The 19,478-nt window shown below is 39.2% G+C and overlaps 1 protein-coding gene across 2 annotated transcripts in view; it reads left to right on the top strand.

Moving 5' to 3' along the window:
• HS2ST1 (heparan sulfate 2-O-sulfotransferase 1) overlaps positions 1-15,810 on the top strand; it is a 156,567-nt gene extending 140,757 nt beyond the window's left edge. Inside the window, exons 4-7 of one of the 2 annotated variants that reach the window (XM_045522998.2) lie at positions 539-677; positions 7,614-7,711; positions 10,244-10,401; positions 11,812-15,810. In XM_045522998.2, the coding sequence (XP_045378954.2) occupies positions 539-677; positions 7,614-7,711; positions 10,244-10,401; positions 11,812-12,041 (625 nt within the window). In that variant the 3' untranslated portion in view covers positions 12,042-15,810. The remainder of the gene's footprint in view (positions 1-538; positions 678-7,613; positions 7,712-10,243; positions 10,402-11,811) is intronic. The other variant, XM_010963303.3, reaches the window with a different exon arrangement.
• The last annotated feature ends 3,668 nt before the right edge of the window (positions 15,811-19,478 follow it).

Genomic DNA, 19,478 nt, shown 5'->3' with positions numbered 1-19,478 from the left:
GTCTGTTTTTGTTAATATATACAAGATCTTGTGGTAGCTCACAGCGAAAAAAAAGTGACAATGAATATATGTATGTTTGACACATACATTGTAAAATGACTATAACTCAATAAAAAATGTTTAAAAAAATAAAAAAAATTAGCAGCCACAGAAGGTAGGCTCAAATGGTCACATGTGTGTGGGCCTCTGCTGTATCCATTGATAGTGTTTATCTAGCTTGATGGGCCAGAAATGAGGACTCGTTGCTCCGTGGAATTGAAATGTTTTATGTAATTCTTGCCTGTAAAATTTTAAATTATTTTTCATTCAATTTTCCCTTCTCTCCTTTATCTTCAGTTGTAAATTTAAAATTCTTATTTTTTGCTGGATTGTAACATAAATAATCACAAAATAGTTCGTCAATCTCCACATACTCTATTTTATTTACATTAATTCATGTTCTTTCAGTATAGAATTAACACCTCAAACGCGTAATTTCAGGACACCCCACAGGGAGTGAAAATGTCGATTTCATCTTTCGAACTTTGTCCCGTTTCAGGTTTGGTGTGAAGAGGAAGCCAGTTTACATCAATGTCATAAGGGACCCTATCGAGAGGCTAGTTTCTTACTATTACTTTCTGCGATTTGGAGATGATTATAGACCAGGGTTAAGACGACGAAAACAAGGAGACAAAAAGGTAATATTTTAGTCTTAAGATGTTTTGTAAAGATAATTGTTTATGAAATGCAATGAACAGGGTGCTTTTAAAATTTATTAGTGGTTACAAGGACGTTGCTTGCTTATTGAGGAAATTTTGAAAAGAACCCAACAGTACAAAGAAGCGAAAGTCAAACCACTTTGTAGTTGATATTTTGAAGTATATGTGATGTTTTGTCCTTTTAAAAGCCATTTTACTTTTGTTCCAGAGCTGAATATTTGTTTTATTATAGTCCTGTTAAGAATTTTCTACAAGGCCATTATAGTTATTTATCACTTGAGATGTTTGTGTACATGCTTTGGTTCTCATAGTGTTGATGATAGCGGTTTATATTGATTTGTGATCATCTCTTTAGGGACATTCTTCTGTTAAAGAAGCTACTTTTTTTCAGGCAAGACGAGAACAGTAGCTCAAAAGAGTTCTTACTTAGCAGGTTCAGATGGAGTTGTCTTCTATTTAAGTGCATCCTCCAGAGTCGCCCCAGAGTTGTTTTTCTAAGAAACCAAACTGTGTCACTTTTCTGGTGGAAAGCCCTTACTGGGACCTCATTGCTCACAGGATTGCCCAGGGCACAGGAGACAGAGTCTGATGTGACCTGAGACCACCCTCTCCACCTCATTTTCCCTGAGGCGCCCAGCACCCCAGCCATGTGAGATGTCACCATCCTCCAAACTTACTGCTTTATACCTTTTGCACGTGTGTTGTTCCCTGTATTTAGAATGTTTCTGCTTCATTCTGGAAAACTCTTTGTCCACCTTCAAGATCCAACTCAAATGTTAACCTCTTGTCCCTTTCAAGGCTTCCAGACCACTGCACTCCATTCAAATCTCTATTTTTTAAGCATTTATTTTGTGGTACGAGAATTATTTGTTCACATGTGTGTCTTCTTCAGGAGGCTGTGAAGTTCCTGAAGCAGGGGCTGTATTTCATTCACTTTTGTCTGCCCCGTATCTAGCATGGTGCCGAGTCATCTGTAAGTGCTGAGCAGATGGCTCAGCGAGGGAGTTCTGCACCTTCTCAACCCAAACTGATGTGTGGTAGTGATGCTAGATACTTGATGTACTGTAATAACTAACATCCAACAAAGAGTTTTTTTCTAAGTTAGATGTGCCCTTTGTGTCACATGCGGAGGCAATTTTTTTGTTGTTTTACTTTTTTATGTTTTCTAGAAATTGTTGTTTCTTTCCTTTGTCTCAAAGCTTTAGACAGAAGGTTCTGAGCCAAACAGTACCTTTTTTTCCCCCACTGTCCACTCATCTCTTAGTATTATTTAATCTTCTGAAAAAAAATGTGTAATTATATTACTATGGAGATTGTGCAAAATTTTATAAAATCTGTTGTGACCTAGTGCTTTAGAATTTATTGTTAGTTATTTCTGAATTCACTTCCGTGCTAACTGCTTGCTTTCTATTTTAATTTTAGCCCCATCATTTACACTAGCTCTCATCTGGTAATTGTTAGTATCCACCTCCCTCCTTCAACTAAAGGAGAATTAACGTTGGTAAGGAACGGATTCATAGTCACGTAGGTTCCTGCGTCCACCATTTGTCACGTCACACCTGGATACCCTGGTTCTGTGGCTGCTGTCCTGTGTGGTTTGGGGAATTTGGTCATAATAATACTTAATAGAATAACAATAATAGCTCACATCTCTTGAGTGCTTATTGTGTATCCAGCTCTGTTTTAAGTCATATTGTGTAGTTTTGCAAGTGGTCTACACAACCGTTCTATGGGATAGTTGCTGTAATTGTCTCTGTTAACAGATTAAGGAAGCCAGAGCACGAAAAGGTTAAGTACCGCGCCCGGCATTACACTGCCAGTGAGTGGGGGAGCTGGAACTTAAACCCTAGCACCCTGACTCCAGAGCTCACAGTCTCAACCTCTCTATATCCTTTAAAAAGGAGGGAGGGAATGCAGCATGTTACTCGATATTTTTATGAGGTATGTTCCAGAGAAAAATGTTCTATGGGAAAAACTTTCCACAGAAAAATGCAGGCAGATATTTTAATTTAATTTCCCTTTCATCTTTGAATGTTTTGGGTAAGTATGCCATCTCCAGCCTGGAAATGTAACCATTTTTCACCCTAATGATGATAGGGCTTGGATTGGCTGTTTATGTCATTATAAAATACATCTCAATGCACCTGTTTATTTATTTATTTTTTGAGTGTCAAAAATTCACATTCATTACTATCACCTCTGACCTCATCAGAAAAGTCTTGAAGTATTGGGACACTTTCAGGCTTATGGTGACAGATGAAGTTTTCCAAAAATAAATTTAAAGTTTTTTATTTTTTTACTTGAAAGCTTAACTTTTATCACTGGCTCCCATAGGATTTCTCAGTCTTGGCATCACTGTTGCTCTGGGCCAGATAGCACTTTGTTGTGGGGCTGTCCATCGTAGGGTATTTACCAGCATCTCTGGCCTCTGCCTCATAGCATCCCCCCTGACACCCTCTGGGTGTGAGAACCCAAAATGTCTCTGAACATTGCCAGATGTCACCCTGGGGTCGGAACACTCCAGTTGAGAACCACTGTCTGTTGTTTTCTTTCAAGTGACGGGCACACTTTGTTTTTATATTATATTTATATTTATTTATTCATAAATAGTTATTTATATATATTTATATAAAAATATATTTGTTTATATAACCAAATACCCAAGTCTGAATAGTTTGTTTCTCAATCCTCCTTTCAGCATGAGCCTTTTTATGGCTTCCAAAGAACTATGCATGGAAACCTCATCACTCACATTTTCTAAATATGTAAATATCTTTTATAGATATTTTGGGTTTGTATTGCCCTATAGATTATTAAACATTTTTATTAATTGTTTTGTCAGCAGAACAGCAAGGGAGTCACTGCACATAACTATATACTCTTTTCCTAAGTGTAAGTAACAATCTAAGGGGCCAATCTGGTTATGTTTAAGAAGTCCCCACTGGTCCCAGAGACCCTAGTTCCTTCTCCAATTTGCTTTTTGTATTTCCTACTCTAAAATAACTAGACTTCTTGAATTATAATGAATTTAGAATATTCTACCTAAAATATGTATTAATTTATAAAAGATATTGATGAGGTTAGAAGAAATCCATACTTAGCCACTACGTGGTCCCACCACTGGCTTACAAAGTGTTGCCTCCCTAGTCCTTAGCAGTTCATTACCCCTGACCACGGTTTTTACTTGTGGAGCATGGCTTTTACTATCCTGTCTCACAAAGGCATTTGAGAGCTTACTACTGTTTGCTTAGAAAGTATTTTATATGTAAAAAGTGCCACAGGAAAGCAAGGTAATATCTCTGCAGTTTATATTTAAAGGTTTGGTAACTTTTTGTCGTAGACCAGTCTCCTCTGTCTCAGTCATCAGCATAAGGTGGGAGTCGAAACAAGGGACTGAATGAAATTGCCCTTGGGAGACACAGAGAGCATGAAGAGAGGACTAAATGAAAAATGGATGAAGAAGGAGAGGGTGTGCAAATCTGTAGCTCTGGGGAGTACCGACATTTAAGGAGTAGACAGAGGAAGGAGGGGAGCACACCGAGGAGACCGAGGTCAGAGAATCCGAAGACAAACCTGACAAGTCCTTGAAATGCATGGGAAAATAATTTCAGCTGCAAAGAGGCTACTGAATTGAGGCTGTTAGATTTGTCAGCACGGAGGTCATTAGGGATGTCCGAGAAAGGAGTTTAAGTGGAATCAAAAAGATGGAGGAGTAAATGAGAGACGAAATTAAGACCGAGAGGAAAGACTGCTCTTGAATACAAGTTTGGCTTTGAAAGGAACAAAAGAAATCAGAAAATACTTCTTTAAGATGACAGACACTTGGGCATATTAATAGAGCTGAAGAGAGCAAGGGGTGATGATAGAAGAAACTGGGAAAAAATGGATGGAGCAGGGTCTCAGAGGGGAGTGAGAATGGTATTCAAAGATAGGAGGAAATGCTTCTTTAAAGATGAGAGCAGTGGGGGCTGCAGATGCAGATAAGCTTGAACCTAAGCAGGAAATCACAGGAGTTCACTCTTAGCATCAGTTTTCTATATAAGATAAGAAGCAAGATCATTTGCAGAAAAGGGTTTGAATGTAAATATAATTTCCATCACTATCAAGCATCAAATTTTGTTTAATGACTTTAACCTTCAATTTTAGGAATTAAGTATCTGAGCTAATAATCTAAATAGTGTAAAGAATATTTTGATATTTTGTACCTGTAAAAAACATCTGTATCTAGGTCACAAAGAATTGCTTTTTCTAAGCATTGACGGTTTTTAAGTGGAAAAGCGGACCATCACTTTTTGTTTCTCTGGTATACTGAACTAGGTTTTGTGGGAGAGGACGGGATCTGGAGTGTTTTTATGTCATTTGTTTGTTTTTGCTTTTTATTTTAAGAACTTGAAGTTTTGTAAGAGAGAAATATTTATTTATAGAAAAATTCTATTTCTCAAATGTGACCAAAATGTTTAGGAGAAGACTAGTAGAAGTTAGCAACTAAGCGGGATAGTTCTGGTGACCAGCGTTTGAGTGACAGTCTTCTTCTGTGATATGAGAAGCCCGGGGCTCATGTCACTGTTGGAGTGAGTGCAGCAGTTCATCCTGAATAAAACCTTAGTGGACTGATTCATCAAGTTATATGTAGTAAAGATGGTATGGAGTTGCGTTAACTTGGCTTCTCTCACTAGGAAGTTTTATTCATCACATATTTATAAAGAAACAGGAATTTCCGTTATATGCTAAGACCTAGTACATTCATATATGCTCACCAATTTTTGATAATTCATAGTTGTTATTTTTCTTTCCTTCTCCCTTGCTACTGGCCATCTCTGGCTTGTTTCTTTTAGTTGATGGGAGTGAAACACCTCTGCCAAATGGTAAAAAGGAGCCATAAAGGAGGCAAAACTCAAACTGTTTTTCTACTTTTTATATTGTCTAATAAAATGTTTAATAGGTGGATTAGTTAGTGTAGATATTAAGCTTCTAAAACAAAGAAACCCAAATGTTTAAATAAGATTTTTTTTCTATCATACATTAAAAGTCTAAAGGTGAAGGGCCAGGCTATAGAGCTGCTTTACTCCACATTGTCATTCAGGGAGCTGGGTTCCTGCCATATTGTTGCTCTGCTGTCCTTTAGGGACTTGCCTTATGCACTTGGTTGAATTTGAGTCACCACCACATCTGCCTTCCAGCTCATGGGAAGGAGGGAAGTGAAGGGCCACCAATTTCCTTTTAACCAAGTGACTCAGAACCTGCTCACATCACTTCTGCCCCCAGTCCGCTGGCAAGAACTGAGTCATATGGCCATACCTAACTACACAAGAGGCTAAACTCTAGGACTGTGGAGGAAAGGAGGAATGGATTTTAATGGTAACTCTTAAGACTGCTAGAGGAGGCCAGTACATTTTAAACTACTGGTCAAAAATAGGCTTGAAGATTAGCTACAAATTGTCTTTGTTTGAAATATTAAAATACTTCTAACAACCCAGGATTAGGAGTTGGCTAACTAGAGAATTTGGGTTAAAATAGCCATTTTATGTGCTTATTCATTTAAACAGTTTTAATTCCAATAGTGGATGTTTACATTCCCAAATTTGTCCCCATAGTGACTCTATGGAAACAGACAAATGCTATACAGGTCAGGGAGAATAAGGACCAACAAAACATTATATTTGACTATTAGGGAGGAGAGGTGGGGACAGAGACACACTCAGACATAGACACATCCCATTTATTGAATGCCTGCAGTGAACCAGTCTTTGAGGTGGATTCTTTTACATCCATGATTTTATTTCCTCCTCAGAGGAAGATTGTGCCCTCCTTTTTTGGATAAGGAAGCTAACATAAAACTTAGGTTTTCTGGGCTTCAGGATTCAAACCCAAGTTGTAGATCTTCTTCCTAAATCATGGCGAAGGTCATTTGTAAAAGAAATGGGCAGATCAGTTGTGGGCTGCAGTTTGCCGATGCCTCTTAAATGTTGGCCTGAGCGGAGATAATTATTCCACTATAGCTTCACCCATAGCCAGGTCTAAGGATCTGGGGCCCTATTCTCAATAGATTTTTGGTTGAAAGGGACCTTTGAATTTATCTAATTTTATAGATTAGAAAGTGAGGTCTGAAGGCTGTAAAGACTTACTTAAAATAGAGTTAAACATGGTTCTGGAAACTCGGGGATCTGGACCTGGGTGTGTTCCATTTCTACTCTCTCATCCTCCCTCTCCTCAAATAACGGGTGGTGTTTATAGATGTCTAATGCAAGGCTGAGCTTCTCAGTTTGTTCTCTGGTATCTTGATGTCATTTCACATAGATAATGCCTCCTGTTAAAATGCCTGTGACAGACAGTAGGTACTCAAGAAAGTGGAGTTGATTTAATTGTAGATCCATAATCTGTGAGTCTCTTTCCCTTCTAATTAATTTAGTGAGATGCATTTGGAGAGGAGGGCATGCAAGTCATGAGAATCTGAGGTCATTTCTGCTTTGTACGATGATTTTCTTGTTTGTTTTAATAAGAAAAGGGGAAAAGACTTGTGTAGTCCGACTTCATATTCTTTACAAATAATTATTTCACAAGGAGTATCTTTATCCTTGTTTTTATTTAATTTCCTTTGGTAAGGGGATAGAAAATATAAATACACAAATTCAACATAAACCACTACTTATTTTCGAGGACAGGTTATTATCTGGGGGAGTGTTCCATTCGTATAGTAAAAGAATCCTTGTAAACATTGGCATAAAATGAAGATGTGAGAGATATCCGTGCTTAACTTTCTTCAGTATCTCAAGTATGTTTTTGTAACCGATCACTTCAATTCACTATCTCATCCCACCCACTGCTGCCATTTATTTAATAACTTACCACATTAAGATACTTGATAGGTGAGACTTGGGTTTCTGGCTCACATGTGCTGCTTTGTCTTTATTCCAGACCTTTGATGAATGTGTGGCTGAGGGCGGCTCAGACTGTGCTCCCGAGAAGCTCTGGCTTCAAATCCCGTTCTTCTGCGGCCACAGCTCAGAATGCTGGTAGGGAAATGCAGTTAGCCTCCATCAGTAATCTGTTCTCTCCAGAATCTGTTTCTCAAGGGGGAATGTGTTAGTCAGGGGCTGGGCGTAAGGAATGAGTGAGAGACTAGACTGAAGATAGCACGTAATTAAGTAGTGCCTAGTTGTGTGGTTACCTTTAGGTGCATGAAAAGGGTTCTTACATATAACATGCCTGCAGTGGTTTCTCGGATGCTGGTTTTTTTCTCTCTTTTTGTTTTGGTTTTGTTTTTGGTGCTACGTACTTTGCTCTGTCCTAGTGGACGTCTGAATCAGGAGGCGGGGTCATTTCATAAACCTCATTCTCCTGAGCTTAATGCTTCAGCTATCCATCTTAGATCAAAAAAGGCTCACTGGGTAAATGATTCACCTGGTTAGACCGATCTGACTTTGAGAAATGCCAAGGTAAAGTAAAGATACTTTATTTTTTAATGGTTTATTTCCTCAGAATGTGCTGAGTTTTCAATTTAAAATAATGGTACATAGTGAATAGATGGAGCACAGGGGATTTTTAGGGCAATGAAATTATTCCATATGATACTGTAGTGGTGGCTACATGTTACTATGCATTTGTCAAAACCCATAGAACGTACAGCATCAAGAGTGAGCCCTAATGTAAACTATGGACTCTGGTTGATAATAATGTGCCCATGTAGGTTCATCGATTGTACTAAATATGCCACACTGACAAGGGACGCTGAGGGTAGGGGAGTACATATGTGTGGGTGGGGAGGGCTGTGTACAAACTCTCTATATTTTCTGCTCAGTTCTGTTGTGAACCTGAAACTGTTTTAAAAAAAAAAAACAGTCTGTTAAAAACAAACAAACAAACAAACAAAAATAATGTACATATATATTTGTTCTAATCAATCATTTTAAAAGTAAAAGTAGAAAAAAAAACAGGAACACATTCAAAGTTAGTATCTTCCTTAAAACCATGATAAAAGATGAAAGGAATGCCTTCTGTTCTTTACTTCATTATTTGGGACATATCATTGGGTTACTGGGAACTGTAAGGTCCTGGTCATCACTGGGTTACTGTGAACTGTAAGGTCGTGGTCAGTAGATTACATCAAAGCACAATACAGTTGACCCTTGATCAACAGATTTGAACTTTGTGAGTTCACTTATATGCAAATTTTTTTCAATAAATACATATTACAGTACTACACAATCCACAGTTGGAATCTGTGGTTATGGAACTGGGGATCTGGAAGGCTGGCTGTAAAGTTACCCACAGATTTTTGACTGGCTGAGTGGGGGGGTTGGATCAGACTGGTGCCCATAAACTCCCATGTTGTTAAAGGGCCAACTCTAGGAGCATAAGAAAAATTGGAAGCATAGAAAGGATGTCTTCTCAATTTTTAATCATTTTCTTATGACAGGAATTGGCAAATTGCAATTTGGACACTGTTTTTATAAGGTTTTATTGGAAGACAACCACATCCATTTGTTTGCTTGCTGTCTGCGGCTGTTTTCACAGTGCAAGGGCAGAGTTAAGTGATTGTGACCAAGACCGTGTGGCCTGCAGAGTCCATAGGGAGAGTCTGCCAACCCCCCATCTTAGAACAATAAAGAGTATTGGGCATTATCTCTTTAGAAGTTCATTTTCATAGATTCATAGAACTGGGAGGGACCTTAGAAATCAACTATTTTACTTCCCCATCCCAGCCTTTTAATGGCTGAGAAGGCAAACTTAGAAAGGCGAGGTCGCCAGCAGTATCACACTGCTTAAAGGCAGAGCTTAGAGTTCGGATCAGCGAATGCCATTGCTAAAAAGAACTCAAAGGCATAGTTTCTTCAGGGCCAAATCTCCATTACCAGCCACTAGCTGACAATGTGAAAAATAAAAATAAAGAATTCTTAGCAGAACCATTTGCTTACCCTATTTCTATTTTTAAGAAATTTCAGAAAAAACCTAACCTCATAAATTAAGATAGGCAGTAAACAGAATTACTAGAGAGCTCTCAAAATGAATAAAGTTTCGTTTACAGTTGACCTTTGAATAAGGTGGGGGTTAATCCAAGTATAATTTATAGTTGGCCCCTTTGTATCTGAGGTTCCTTGGCATCTGCAGATTTAACCAACCACGGACCATGTAGTATTGCAGTATTTACTGCTGAAAAATCTTTGCATAGAAGTGGATGCGCACAGGTCAAATCCATGTTTTTCAAGGGTCAGCTGTAGTTGAAAAAAAATTAAATGCACTTACACTAAATCAGATGGGAGGATATATATGCGCATTTTTATACTGCCCTCAACTTTGTTCATATTAAGTATCCCCTAATAAAGTCTGAATTAGCACTGCATAGTTGAGCAGAAATTGGGGACAGAAGCAAAGGAAATTAGGAACAGGAGTGCCTCCCAAAGGACATTAATAAAAGGGCAGTAAGGCTTTGGATGAACGTGTGTTTATCTGTTTTTTTCCATAACATACGTTATCAAAAGCATCAAAAATACTTAACAGATTTCACAATCAGGTTTTTTTTTTTTATTCCTTTTCTTTGGTTTTAGGAATGTGGGAAGCAGGTGGGCTATGGATCAAGCCAAGTACAACCTGGTTAATGAATACTTTCTGGTGGGAGTTACAGAAGAGCTTGAAGATTTTATCATGTTATTGGAGGCAGCTTTGCCTCGGTTCTTCAGGGGCGCCACAGAACTCTACCGTACAGGTACACAAAGGATGGGTTTCTTTTTAAAGTTGTCCTTTACTTTGTTTGTTGGCAACATGAAATCATATGTGTAACTTGAAGTTTCTTGAGTAAAGCACAAGAAGTAACTCTGGAAAGGCAGGCATATTGTCTGTTCCTCCTCACCATTTTCAATACAAAACAGTATTTGGCGCACAGATGGTGTCCATTAAATATTTTTTGAAGGAATAAACATGCATGAGATGATAATTCAAAGGCATTGTGGAAACAGTGGAAAGGCAGCCTGGAGAGCCAGCCGCAGAAACGTGTGGTGGTCAGTGGTGCTGGCCATGCCTTCCTCCCTTCAGAGTTCCGAGGCGGGCTCACGTTAGTCACGGTCCTGTGCTGTGTCTGTCACAGGACTCCTGAGAGTGCCCCGGCAGCCTCGACCGGATTCCACGTCTGCATGTGACTGCGCTCGTCCAGCTCATTCTGATTTTTTTGTTGTTGTTCTTTGATAAGATACACTCATGGATATTGATGGTTTGGGAATGTGTGAGGGAGCCTTGGTTTTCTCCACCTGTCCCCTCACCTTTGAAGAGCGCATGTTAGAGAAATAAGGAGCAGTCGCTGATGAGGAGAGCGGCATGCTTGATCTGGTACATGGGCTAACAGATCGCTGTCGGGCCACCAAATCCGTTTGACAAATTCTGTGGATGGAAAACTTGGTGTATGACTGAGGACCTGATGCTGTGCTGATGGTCCATTGTTGGGGGCACAACTCCTCTAAGCTAGAATAAACAGGGATATTTTCACAAAATTTTACCTGTTTTTATAATTATCATTTTAATGTAATTAAATGGGAATGTGGATAAATGGTTTTATCACTATGACTAGATATACTACTTTAATTCACCTCGTGTAATAACTACTGAACTTTGTAGTTCTGAAAGTGTGCAATCTTTATTTTGATTAAATTATAAAAGCAAAAGAAGACAAACATACAAAAACAAAAAACTTCTTTGCCTAGGGTGTGCATATGCCCTAGCTTCTAGCACATAGTTCTAGAGACTACAGGTTATGAGAAACTAGCACCAAGTTTGAAAATAGATACTTTATCATACTTTAAAAAAATAAACTAGTTAGAGCAGCAAGCCTTTGAGAATGCAGCGTTGTAAGGACAGCCTGTACGCTTTACGGAGTGGCGATTCTAATTTTTGTTATTTGACATCTCATTCTTTAGCAAGGGTAAGGATTTACATTATAAACGAACAAATCACAGTTCTAGTATGATTAGGGCACCATTTTTGCCTGAATGATATCAATACAAGACAGTTACGTTACCTCCCTTCCATGTGCCATATTAACTTAAACCAACTCTTCAAATAAAGGGGCATTGGTCTTTTGTGTGTTCTTGGGATTTATTTTCCTTGTCTTTTTTCCCTTTGTAAGTAGGAAAGAAATCCCATCTTAGGAAAACCACAGAGAAGAAGCTCCCTACCAAACAAACCATCGCGAAGCTACAGCAGTCTGACGTTTGGAAAATGGAGAACGAGTTCTACGAGTTTGCACTGGAGCAGTTCCAGTTCATCCGAGCCCATGCCGTGCGGGAAAAAGACGGAGACCTCTACATCCTCGCCCAAAACTTTTTCTATGAAAAGATTTACCCTAAATCGAACTGAATCCAAGGTATGGCAGTTAGAGTCTCCAGCTAAAACTTTGAGCCCGTCTTCACCTTAGTTCTCAGCTCCACAACTTGGACTGCTGATCGGTGTACAAGACAGTGTGTACTGAGCTGAGTTAGGATACAGTGACCTCAAGGAAGTAGATTCTGCCTGATATGTCAGTGGCCTAGGAACTTTAAGTTTCAGCCTTTTTTTTTTTTTTTTTTTTCCTGGTTAAATTTTGGTGGGAGTCATAACCTCCTGCCTAGACAAAACCTACACATCAGCTAACAAAAACACATAGCAGGTTTATACAAATTCAGAAAAGGTAAATACAGTTTCAGAAAAGTTCTGATACTCTGTTTTTGATAAAGCATTTTTTTTTTCAACTAACCATGAGTGAAGATGAATCCATTTGCTATTTCCACCTTCACCTGGAGGTTTGGGTTATACACCTCTACTGAATAGTGTTATTAACTGGCAGTGCGTGCTTTGTTTTTGTTTTTGTGAATCACGTCTCATGACATTTGTTGGGATGTTTGATCATGTTTGCTGAGGATGTTTCTGCTGCAGTTGGAATTGCCCATATTTATGTAGATCGTTTTATTTTCTTAAAAAAAAAGATTATTAGTGTTAAAAATCAATTTAAACCATTACTAATACTGTAAAAAGAATCAAAGCAGTATTTCTCATTCCTGTCTCCCCCATATCTAGGATTGGGGAAACACTTCAAAGAATGTTGACATTGCCTGAAGTTTTAGCTAAGGCTTCCACACATTCATATCAAAAAAGTAAGTTTAGCATTTGTTTCTCCATGGGTTATTTATCAAGCTGTAAACTGAGGTACCGGTGACTCCATATTATAATTCCATCAGTGAGCTGTGGTATGGGTAGGGTTTTCCTACTTCTTCTGTACTTTTTCTTGTAGACTATTTTTACTAAGGTGCTTTATAATGTGTTTTAAAGCATTGCATTTACAAAAAATAAAAAAAGGAAAATGCTGTAAATATTGCATATTTTATGTATTTGGACCAAAAAGTTATAAGTAATTAGACAAAAGTGGTTTTGCACCAGTTTTATTATGTCGAGTAAGACCATCAGACCTACTGTTCTTGTATTTCTCATTTAACTTTACTGTTAAGACATCACTGAAATGAACTTCAGTAACCTTTCCATTTGGATAGACAGTACATTATTCATGATCGGAGGCGGTAGTTCAAGTGGAAAGAGTGCGGGACAAGAAGTCAGAAAACTTGGTTTCTTCTCCTGGCTCTGCCACTTACCAGCTGTGTGACCTTGGGCAAGTCACTTAACCTCTCTTTGCCTCAGTTTCCTCATCTTGAAATGAGGATGATAATACCTGCTGTACCTACCTCACAGGGGTGTTGTGAGGATTAAACGAGATGGCATGTGAAAGCACTTTGAAAACTGTAGCGCGCTCTAGAAATGTAAGGTGTTATGGAAACATCTTTAACGTATAGTTTACACCATTCATTTTTTAACAAAGAAGGAGAAAAGTCCACTTAAGCTGGTTGAAAAAAAAAAGTTAACCCTGATATAAATTTGTGTTTGATAAATAGCTTCTCGGTGTTTTATCTTCCCTGTTTCAACAACTATTGAAATATTGAAACACCTGTGAACTCTTACAGATTCATGAGCAGCTGCTTGAGTTCAGGAGGTTACCTGTTTGGGGGGGAAAAAAAAAGACTTCATTAGCTGACTCAGGACAGGGGAAAATTTGCTCTTCAAATTTGGAAGATTTTTCTGTTTTGACTTTACGTTAACCATTCAGAAATGGTAGCTATTTTATACCTCTGGTTTTTAAGGTATATTCTATTTTGCAGAGTTTAATTTCCCTGTGCATTCTTTATCTTCTTCCGCTTCTTGGAGTCACAGAGATAAAGAATTTTTAGAAACATTTTCTAAAAGAAGAATCTTTAATATGTTTCGTTTAAATACATGTTCCTGAACAAGGCCTCACCAAACGATGAAAGCATTTTAGGCAGGTTGCTTTAAAGGTTATCAATTACATGGGAGGAAAAAGGAGGGAACACTGCTAATTAAAAGACATGTATAAACAAAATTGAAGTTCAAGGACATTGACAGAAAGAATCACTTTAGCACCCCTTGCCCCCCGAAATAGGAACATATTAAGAGGACACCAACAGGCGTACTTTCCTTGTTTGGCTTTCTTTCTTTTTTTGTGTACTTAATACTCTTTTCAGATATTTATTGAAAATACATATGAGTGGTTTCCTTGCGTGGAAGTGAAGCACCAGCTCAGGACAGGGCACCCGACACTCATCTGCTGAGGAGCCCCAGGAGGCAGGTTGTGCTTGGAGCACATGCTGACCTCCTCTTGAGGAGCATCACTTCCGTTAGGTTCCTGGAGTAGCACATAGCGCACTAGGTCTGGGGTCAGTAAACTTCGTCTATAAAGGTCCAGAGAATGAAGAGTGTTTCAGACCTTGCAGGCCATCGGTCGCCTTCATGACGACTCAGCTCCGCCGTCTCAGCACAGAAGCAGTCGTAGACGGCACATAAACGAGTGAGCATGGCTGGGTCCCAATAAAACTTTATTACTAACACAGGTGACATGCCAGATAGGGACCATGGGTTGTACTTCACCAATCCCTGTAACATGATTATTTATGGAGAAATCACTTTTGAACCTGTACTCTAGAGAGGGCCTCAAAGAGTTTATATACTTCCCCAAAAGCTCCTAACATATATCCAAAGAATAGCTTTCTGATTCAGGCGGCCTCTCCCACAGATTCATAAACTTATACGACATAGATTGCTTCCAGGTGGGCATGTTTTTCTTTCCCAGTGTAGCAGTTCAGAATAGGGGCATTTACTCCGTCACCTTTTAGGGTGGGTTAGAAGCATCCTTCTGAGAGACTGGGGAAGGGCTCCATCTAACTCCGTGTGGTCCAGTGTCATCCTAGGAGTCTGACAAGCGCAGAGTCCTTATGATACCTAACTTTATAATCCAATCAATAGAACCACTGAGACAATAATGTATTTTTTTAAAGTGGCAAATGTGGTTTTCTTTTTTTAGCCTTTGCGCTTTTTCAGTCTTTTGATCATGGGAGAAAAAAAATTTTTTTTATATAATACAAAAGCAAATTAACCACTTTGAATTTTAAAAGATGATGTTACGTGTGTATGTGTATGTATCTATATGTTTATTTCCTGAAAGAGGAAAAAGTATGTTTTTGTTCAACTTGTATCAACTCCTGTTTTCTAATTGCTGTGAAATGGCAACTGTTGATAAATTATTGTGACTGTTTTAAAACGTACTGGGGAGGATATATTTTGATTTTACCCAGCTTTAATCTGTAAAGTATCACTTAAATATATCTGATAGCAACACTTAAAATATTGCATGGGGGTTACTTTTCTATCATCCATACGCATTTGTGCAACTTGGAACATATTGGGTGCTTCCGAATCCCTGATGATTGGGTTTAAATGACTGAAAATCAGAGAAAACCTTACTGACTTTTAAACTTTGCATTTTACTTTCTATTCTTAAAAATTCAGTTAATGCCTATAATTTGAAATCTACTGTTGCTCTTCCTCAATATATGTCCTATTGGAAATTCCTAAACTTGTCAGTGCCATCAGTGATTTACAAACGTATTTTGATATTGCAAATGATTTGCTCATTGTATTTGCATAGCTAGAAAGAAAATAGTTTGTAGACAATGATTCTCTTTTTCTAATAAAATGAAATAAAAATTCTAAAAGCACTAGAGAATTTAACTAAAGGCTGGTTCCCAAATGCATAGCTGGTACTTTAATTTATATTCAGATTCTACATAGAGAACATGTGTGTAAACCATCTATCCAGGTTTTCCCATTGATCATCCTCCAACACACACCTATGGTCCCAGAATCCTTTGTTATGAGAAGCACCCAGTACTGTAAACTTTTTACAAAGTCTGGCTTTAAGAGGCCCAGGTGCTTCTACTTCATGATCTGAAAATTCGCCTCTTCATAAATTAGTGCCATTTGCTTTTGAGAGGAAGCAAGGCAATTGCTGTTGAATTTTTGCATCCATTTACCCTCCGCAAAGCTGCCAGCAGATGCCAGCTAAACTGCTGTTCAGGCAGCCTTTTGAGGAGAAACGCAACTCTGCTCCAGATGCACTGCCAATTCAGCTCCTCTGGAGTGGAGCTTCCTTTCTGATTTCCTGGAGTGGGAATTGTGAAGACTGAACTGGGCGATCAGCTAGTCAGATTTATCCTGTAACTTAAGTTCGCGCAGCTTTGTGACCTTTGCAGTACTATTTATAGAAGGATCCTGATGGGCATCTCTTTAAAACACATGGCAGGTGACCCTGTGAGGAAGACAGACTGGTCCTGTCCACTTGATTTTTTCAGACAGCTTCTGTAGCTTTCCTTTGGGAGTCAGGTGTGTGGGCATCTCTGAAGCAGTGTCGAATGTAATTTTGACAAACGTGGATTGTATATTTTGACTTTGGTTTTATGAATACACAGACAGCTAAACAGTGCCTTTTTAGCCCTCACAATCCATGTTGGAAGATACTGGCTCCTTCCTCTGTCTGCTTTCTCTCTCTCTTCTCTCCCTCCCCTGTTCAGTTGATTCATTTATGCAATACTGTTTCCAACTTGAAACCATTTTGTCACATCTGTTGGAGAGATAATCACTCCTTTTCCTTACCATTCTGCCAGCTTTCTGTTGTCAAAGTGTTTCAGTTGACTACCTGATGCAAAAGCTATAAAATAAACACTCAGTGGGAAGGGGAAAAATGGTTTGGTGTCCTGTTTTCGTATCTTCTTCCATAGCCTTGACACTGACGGACCTCAGTGTTCAGCGTCATCACCTTAACCCTCAGGCATCACTGTCACCGAAAGGGGTGCGCGTCCCCCCTGGTCTGTCGCGGTTTTCTGGCCGATTTGTGACATGCACACTGACAGGCCTCTGCTGCTTTTTGCTTTGGACTTCATCATGGGAACTGAAATTTCAGAGAGAAAGTTTCCAAAGTAGACTTCGGATGGATATACTTAATTAGAAAAAAAGAGGAAATAAGGAAAGAGCTATCAACTTAGAATCAAAAGGGAATTTGAAAGAAAAAAAGTTAATGTGATTAACATTATTGCACAGTTGAGACACGTCTGTAATATTTCTTTGAGAGATACACATTTCTGACCCTTAAAGGAGAAACTCTCAACTGCACAGATTCCCAGCTCTCAGCCACTGGCTCATTGTTCCCAGCAAGTATTAGATGATACTGGGTTAAAATAAAATGCCAGTTCAGTGACACATTTTCTCAACAGGGAATTTGGTCTGTATCCACAGAGGCAGAACAGAGCACGGATTTGAGAGTCAAATGGACCCGCGTTTAGCAATGTGACTAGTCAGCAGGGAGAACAATATTGGTGTAAAGGTTGGACAAGACAGATACCAAGTACTGGCCCAGGACAGACTAATAACTGGTAGCTTTTCTGTGCTGCGTGAGAGTTTTGTCAGGAAGCCGGCCTGCCCTTCGGGCTCTGGGGAAGACCAGCTGTGTCACTTTAGAGAAGGTATTTTTATAAATATTTTTGAATACCACTGAGTTTTACTTTTTACTGACCACCTATGAATGTCTTTTACTTTTTATTTGCCTATAGCATAAATATTCTTGGTTCTGATCCCTACTGTTGTTTCTACCTACAAATTTTCTATGAGAAAGGAGACGGGGGGCTGCTGATGATTCTAAAGGAGACGGGACTTACTCGTTCCAGAAGGGTCCGTGTTCACATATTACTATGTTTGAACAGTGCAGACTGCGAGGTTGTACGTGTGTAAAACTGAGGAGGCCTGGAGTATGATCTGCAGTCTTTCAACAGCAAGAAAACTGTCCATACTCTAAGCAAAGAGGACATTTGCCTTAGTTACAAGTTAACTGGTCATGTTAGAATCCCAGGCTTTTAAGATATCTGGAAAGTAAACTCAGTATGTAACAGTCATTGCCTTAAGCATATTTTCACTGCACTCCCAGCATCACCAGCTCTTTTTTTTTTTTTTAAAGCAGCAGTTGAACTTCCTGGACTTTCTTCCAGGGGTAACAGGTGCAAAAATGCAAATTCCAGATCTCCGTCCACTTGTCTTCTTTCTCGGAAGGCATTGGCTCACCCGTTCTGTTTCCTCGCCTCCATCACGCCCTGGCTCACCTGTGTCAGCCTGGCACCTTGCAACCAAACAAAAACATAAGAGCAGCGTCAACAACAAAACTGACATCACAGTGCGAGTTTCCCCCACTGTGTATTTCAGGAATAAGCAGATGAACAAACAAGGGGAAACTACACAGTCTCTGTTCTCTTTGTGATTTGCTCTGTTCTAGTAACATTAGACTAAAATACACTTTAAAAATATTTCAAGGCCCGATTTAAGGTATAATGGACTTCTAGGTACTCTATTTAATTCTTAAGACCCGTGAGGGGAAACAACAGGAAATATGTAAAAGGATTTTTTTTTCCTTCCACTTGTTTTATTCTGTGAGGGAGAATACTTAGTCCCTTGAACAGATTATTTTTGGACTGAAAACAGGGACAGTGGGAAACCATGAAAAGATAACCCCTAAGAGCTGGCTAGCCGGTACTCCTTTCTTCCCACCTTTTGGTCCTGTGTTTATTCAAAACCAGATGACCGGCTTGGTAAGACCACCATATCCTTTTTTTGTGAGACTCGATAGCTTTGCTTCCCTTTTCCTTGAAAACGGAGCTCTCATCTGATTTCATGTGATTTCTAAGGTTGAGTACTTGCCTCCTTCTCTCCCTCCCCACCCCCCACCAGTCCTTCACCATATACATACTGCTTCTGGAGATGCTCATGAGGCTGGACAACTGGAGGGCACTTTTGAAGGATGCATTCTCATGGTACAGATCTCTGAGGGGCTGGGGAAAGGGCAGTTTGCACGGATGTGAGGACATGGGCCCTCCAGCACCAGCACTGAGCAGCTGTCTGGTCGTGAACAAACTAATGTCCCCACCTCTTAATTTCCTCACCTGTAAAATGGGAATAACACTAATAGCTAGACTGAGTTTGAGGATTAAGTGAGATAATATATGTATAAACTTCCTTAGCACTTACTTGGCCCCTGCTATGTAGTAAACACTACGGAAGTACCAACATTACCATCTATGATAAATAAGAAAGTAAAAGATGAGAGACCACCTACTTGGACATGCTGTGTTGAAGCGTGTATCCACCCAGTCACTCATTAACATGTGCCGGGCAGGAGGGAGATAAACGATGAGCAAAAGAGACATGGCCTCTGTTTGTTGAGGAGAGAGGAGGTAAAGAAGAAACACAAAGCAAAAAATCATGCAAGAATCTCTTCCTTCCCGACAAACCACCTCTTTTGTTGTTGATGTTGTTATTAAGGATTCATAACCCACTGCCCTGGACCTTTTAATACGCTTAACAGCTTCCTCTCTTAGT

The sequence above is a fragment of the Camelus bactrianus genome, chromosome 13 (assembly GCF_048773025.1).
Source record: "Camelus bactrianus isolate YW-2024 breed Bactrian camel chromosome 13, ASM4877302v1, whole genome shotgun sequence".
NCBI classification, from domain to species: domain Eukaryota; kingdom Metazoa; phylum Chordata; class Mammalia; order Artiodactyla; family Camelidae; genus Camelus; species Camelus bactrianus.
The sequence above is the reverse complement of the archived record's forward strand: the minus strand, read 5'-3'. Positions and strand labels throughout refer to the sequence as shown.